The sequence below is a fragment of the Brachyhypopomus gauderio genome, chromosome 9 (assembly GCF_052324685.1).
Source record: "Brachyhypopomus gauderio isolate BG-103 chromosome 9, BGAUD_0.2, whole genome shotgun sequence".
NCBI lineage: Eukaryota > Metazoa > Chordata > Actinopteri > Gymnotiformes > Hypopomidae > Brachyhypopomus > Brachyhypopomus gauderio.
Window position 1 is genome coordinate 22,941,439 of NC_135219.1, and position 5,447 is coordinate 22,946,885.

Consider the following 5,447-nt stretch of genomic DNA (forward strand, 5'->3'; position numbering starts at 1 on the left):
TCTGGAGCAGCAAGAAGCTCCAGCCGCACAGGTGGAGCGTCAGAACACGCAACGAATGAAGCGTAGCCTTAGGCACACGGTGAGGGACGTGAGCCCAGACGACGCGGCACCTCTGAAAGGTAACTGCTGATTTCGGCGAACGCTCCCCTCTTGTATCTTGAGAACCTTACCGTACCGCTTACCCGTGAACTCTATCCCAGCTGTGGAGTCATGCGTACCTCCTCCTCAGTTTGCCAGCAGGTGAATATTTAAACAGTTAATCAAAACAACAACAACAAAAAAGTGCATCCTGATTGGAACTGTTTGCAATTTTTGATGGTGTTGATGTTGGTTTAATTTGATTGCAGCCTTGTTCATTTTCTGTTTGGACACTATAACCCAATCCTTGTGTTTTCTCTCTTGTGTGTGTTCAGCAAAGACAGCAGCAGAGCACACATCCACAGCATTGCAGACAAGACAGAGTACGTCAAGCATCTCAAGGCCCTGCTGGGTTCAAAAGACTTCAGCGAGCCCATCAAGGGCATTGATCAGCTGGTGGCCCACTGCGAGGACAACCCATATATGGTCGTGGGCAACATGTTCCTGGTAACACATTTGAACTGAATAGATTTTTAATGTTTTCAGTAGCTTTCAGAAGTGATCTGTATGGGGGGTCATACGTTGGAGAACATTAAATGCTGGCACATCTGAAGAAATGTCAAAAGCTCAGATGCTTCAGAGTAGAAAATATTACAACAATCAGTTTTAACTATTACAGTGGAGGGCAGTCGTGTCCATTGTTAGTGTGAGCTTGTTTTACAATGTATGTGAAGATTTCACCCAAGCGTATCCTTGAAATTGCATTAAACCAAAGAATCCAAGTGAATGACTTATGAAAAAATCAGTCGGTTGAAATGAAAGGGCTTGAAATCAAATCAGCTCCAGGGCTTAACGGCACTGATATGGTGAGTGCCTGATGAATGCATGGGCGGCTTGCTCTATACCTCTCTTCCTCTGCTACAGGTATTTGATGCTTTCAAAGCACGACTGCAAGGTTAACCTCTATGCCTTGGAGGCCTTACAGAAGATAATCACACTGCTCAGAGACAACCTGGTCCAAGTGGTCTACATCTTAGTCCCAGCTATAGTGGACAATCACCTCAACTCCAAGAATAACGCCATCTACATGGCAACAATAGGTGCCATTCAAGCTCTCATCAATAACCTTGGTGGGTTCTTTTCTCTCTTTACAAAACATCTTGAAGGACACATGCCACTGGGCTTTAGAAAAACAACAACAATGATTGTGTTCTGTTTTACCTTTGTATCTTTTGATGAAAGGTTGCTAGGTTGGGGAAAAGGTTCACACAAATCAGTAAAAGAATGTTCTTGCTCTTTGGCTAGATGTTTGTGGTGCAGATCAAATGGAAATCTCCTTTCATATTAAGGCACAGTCCAATATAAAGAAAAAAATATTTCTGTAAGACTGACAGGAGATCTTGCATTATCTGACAGCAGATAGTTAAATAATGGAGTTTACAGTGGATGTGCTTAGGCTCTTTTGTTCAATATACAGTGTCTAATCTTTTGTGGTTGTGTATACAGAAATATTCTACAAATTCAAATACATTATCAAAAAACAATTCTTTCAGAAAGTAATTCCACTGATATGCTAAGAGATGCCAGAGATAAAAAAAAAGATAAAAGATATTTACCAGAAATACTATAATTCCTATATTAATTAATAATATTTATAATATTGATAATAATCATTCCAGAGAGTTACCATAGTTACCAAATACTGTCACTTTAGTTGAATTAAATCTTTCTAGGTTAAAAAAATGCTTCTGTAATAACCCAGTGCTGTCCAGGGTTGATTTATTTATCTTTGTTCCTTTTAAATATTCTTTTTATAGAGCTGGTTAGGGAACTCTACCCCTGCAAGCCACAACTGGTTGAGCAGAAGGTGCTTCCTCTGCTCTGGTACCTCCTGGGGACCTCCAGCAACAGTGGTACGGTCCACGGGAGGGGTGGAAGCGTGAGAGGGGCCACTGTCCACCTATGCCAAGCCCTTCATGCCCACATGGGTCCGGCGCTGCTGGACTGCGCTGCTTCCCAACCTTCCAATATCCGCAAGAGCCTAAGAGAGTTTGTGAAGAACCTCCCGATCAACTGAGAGCTGCAAGCCAGACCTCCAGACCAAAATAAAGCCCAACATGGATTCTACTTGAAGATGGAGATGTTTGTGTATTTCTTACTGTGCCTGCACTTTAAATGAAAGAGAGAGGAAGAAAGTCAAACGTTTTTAACATTTTGAATTAGCAGAAAGCTAAATCCTTAAACTCAGAATTCCTTTTAAATAAGGAGCACAGATTTTAGCGAATCACATCAGGTTTAACATGCCTAGGAGCTCTGCTCTTTTTGCACTTTGAAATACTAACACTTATCATGATAACTGTTGTCATGGTGACTATAGATATATATTGTTCTATGATTGTTATTTTCTGTTGACATATCCTGAGGTAACTGTGCAGAATGTAATTTATCACATGCACAAGGAACAAGGATCTATAGTCTTTTTGTTGTTTGGTATGTGTAATGTGACTTTTCAATGAGGAGTCTTAAAAAATGAAAAAGCTACGACTCACAAAATTACTTTTGTATTCTATAGCCAGGGCTTAATTTGAGCCGGATCCTGCCGGAACAGGATCCAGGAACTCTCATTTTGAAGGGTGTGTTCCGGGAACTGTCTGCCTCGATCCAGTAACTTTCAAGCCTACTAATTATAAGTTATGAAGAAATCTGTATGCACTTCTGCACTTAAACACTTATAAAACACATGTAAATAATTTAAAAGTAATTTATATATACAAATTGGCTTGTTATTTTAACATTTGTGTGCCTAAGCGTTTTGTGATCCGGTGACATTGTGATTTTGTTTTGCGATCCGGTGACATTGTTGGCCTCTGACCCCTTGTCTCATGCCGCTGTTTGCGTTCTGGCATCGTTTGATTTTCAAAGTAAGCACTGTGTATAGCTAATAAGTGTAATGGCACAGTATTAACTTAACTCATTCTGTCAATAAAAGCTTGTTACTCCTATGATTGCAATTATATTTTTGTATGTGATAAAAACAATTGACAAACACATATAAAAACCAGAGGGCAGCAGATCATGTGAAAATATATTTGTGTAATTCTCAACTTTTGGCCATGACTGTAGACCAGGATAATGACACTACAGAATTTCTTCACAGAGCCTCAGCCAGGTGGAGTCAAGTTTCAGGTGGAGTCAAGAGCACACCACCTGAAACAAAATTCAAGACAAAATGAGTCCCGCCTGTATATTTACAAAGTACGGTGATAAAGCTATTGAATCAGTTTCTTTAACATCCCCCCCCCCCCCCCATCAGACTCCACCATGTCAAGAGTAGAGGTGCACTTTTCTCGCCACAGACATTCAGAGCCCAGTGCAAAATCATCACAGGAGGAAACCTTCAGACTCCAGATTCAAGACTTAGTCAATCACGTACCTCATCCCCAGGATGCATGGACGATGTCCCCTGAAAGAGAAAACAATTGTCTTAGATTAACAGTCATGGCCTTTTATTCTGAATTGGTCTTATGCTTGTTTCCCGTGTTAGACATCTGTGACCACTGAATTCTGTAACCAGAGACCACCATGCATGTGTCGTCAAGAAATAAGGTAGGGTCAAATCCTGTTAACTGCACATGGGTACTCAATCGTTGATTGTAGTTTATAAGGAAATTAAAGCTCATTTCAAAATGAATTATTTATTTAGTGTGTATTTCTTGATTAAGATATGTGCTTGTATATACTTAGATATTTGTTAATGACATATTTGGCATTCTTAGCGAGGAGCAAAGTAAAATTTTCATTGTATCTAAGGAAACCTGTTCCCTCTGTGCATGACAAACTCTGAATTTGAAAAGATTAGGTAGGCCTAAATGACGTTTTCACGCATGCAGACAATTATGTTTTACGTTGCATGAAAAAAATCTGTTGATTCTAAAGCTTTTGGTTAAACGTCAGCTTATTCATTTCCTATTTTCTACTAACAAATGCCTAGGGTGGTTCGTACGATTGATAACATTTCTTTTCTGACAAGAAGCAGCACTATCCAACTCCAATATTTATGAGTCTCTTGAACAGAAGTTGATGGTCACCGATACCGGTGCATCACCAGTTAAGGATGCCCTCGCCGGAATACCGAAAGGGTTCGCCCTGAAATATTAATAATCCCCTCAGTCTCTGCCATGTCATTAGTAGAGACGCACTTTTGTCACAATGTACTTTTGGAGCCCAGTGCAAAACATCACGAGAAACTTTATTGGTATATGCACAGTAAAGAAACGTGTTGCTCTGTACAACGAAATAGTAATAAAGGATAAAATAAGCATGCAACATTATGATAAGTATTCATAAATGGAAATGTAAACGAAACAGAAATATAAACTGCTAAGAAGTTTATGTACATACAGTCATTGTGCAGTAGCGAGCTACATTGCTTGTTGTCAGACTGGTATGAAAACCCAATAGACTCAGCACACTTACAAATTGTCTAAACACACTTGGCACTGCCACATAATCTCCTTTCTGCATTTGCCACATGTGAACCTTTTACAAAAACCACAACGCTTAGTGGCACGGTTACTCTTGCAGCCACACTTAACCTGGCACAATGCCCTTTTCCCTGTGTCAGGTGTGGGTTGTTGCTGCTGAAACTCTACCTTGGACACCTCCTTGGCTTCCATATGAGACTGTGCAAGTTCTGTTGCAAGCTTCACCAAGAACTCGGACCGTCTCTCTTTTACCCCAGTGCATGCTTGAAAAAGCACATGTGCATTCAGGCATGAAATGTCAATCATGTTATAAAACACAGCGACTGGCCAACGCCGTGTTCCTGAACGTACACTGTACTTTCGCACCATTTGGTCCATGACATCCACACCACATTTTAGGCTGTTGTAGTCTGTGATTGTGTTTGGCTTTTTTTTTCGGGTGTCTCCAATCTCCACCGTACTGTGCATGCTACTGAGGATGCAGACAGTCTTTTTCCGTCTGGGCGCGTAAACGGTCAGCGTGGCACCAGAGGTTGAAAACACCTGTGTACTAAATTCCTCACGGCCCAAATTCTTTTTGACAGAGTCTGGAAGCTCACGACGAATCTTGTTTACTGTGCCAAGGAGGGTGGTCTTCCGGCCCAGCAACTGCCTTGCTAGTGACAGTGAGGTGAAAAAATTGTCTGTGGTAACAGTTCTTCCTTGGTCCATAAATGGTTCCATAAGCTTCATCACCACATTTTCCGATAGTCTTTCCCCCACGGGACGACTGGAGTCTTTGCCAAGATATGGAATGATGTTGCATACATACTTGGATTTCAGGTCACATGCCACCCAGAACTTTATCCCAAACTTGTCGGGTTTTGTTGCAATGTACTGAAGAAA

General features: G+C 40.9%; 1 protein-coding gene and 1 non-coding gene across 2 annotated transcripts; one reads left to right on the forward strand and one right to left on the reverse strand.

Moving 5' to 3' along the window:
* The first annotated feature begins 417 nt into the window (after window positions 1–417).
* Window positions 418–3,069, forward strand: LOC143522575 (TOG array regulator of axonemal microtubules protein 2-like). Its single transcript, XM_077016287.1, has 3 exons — window positions 418–585; window positions 1,003–1,208; window positions 1,896–3,069. Exons 2-3 carry the CDS (start codon window positions 1,010–1,012, stop codon window positions 2,153–2,155), a joined length of 459 nt encoding a protein of 152 aa, XP_076872402.1. The 5' UTR covers window positions 418–585; window positions 1,003–1,009; the 3' UTR covers window positions 2,156–3,069.
* A 311-nt stretch (window positions 3,070–3,380) lies between these two features.
* Window positions 3,381–3,471, reverse strand: LOC143523704 (small nucleolar RNA SNORD88). The gene has a single exon (XR_013133449.1). It is a non-coding gene; the product is annotated as a small nucleolar RNA SNORD88 (small nucleolar RNA).
* Between the last annotated feature and the right edge of the window lie 1,976 nt (window positions 3,472–5,447).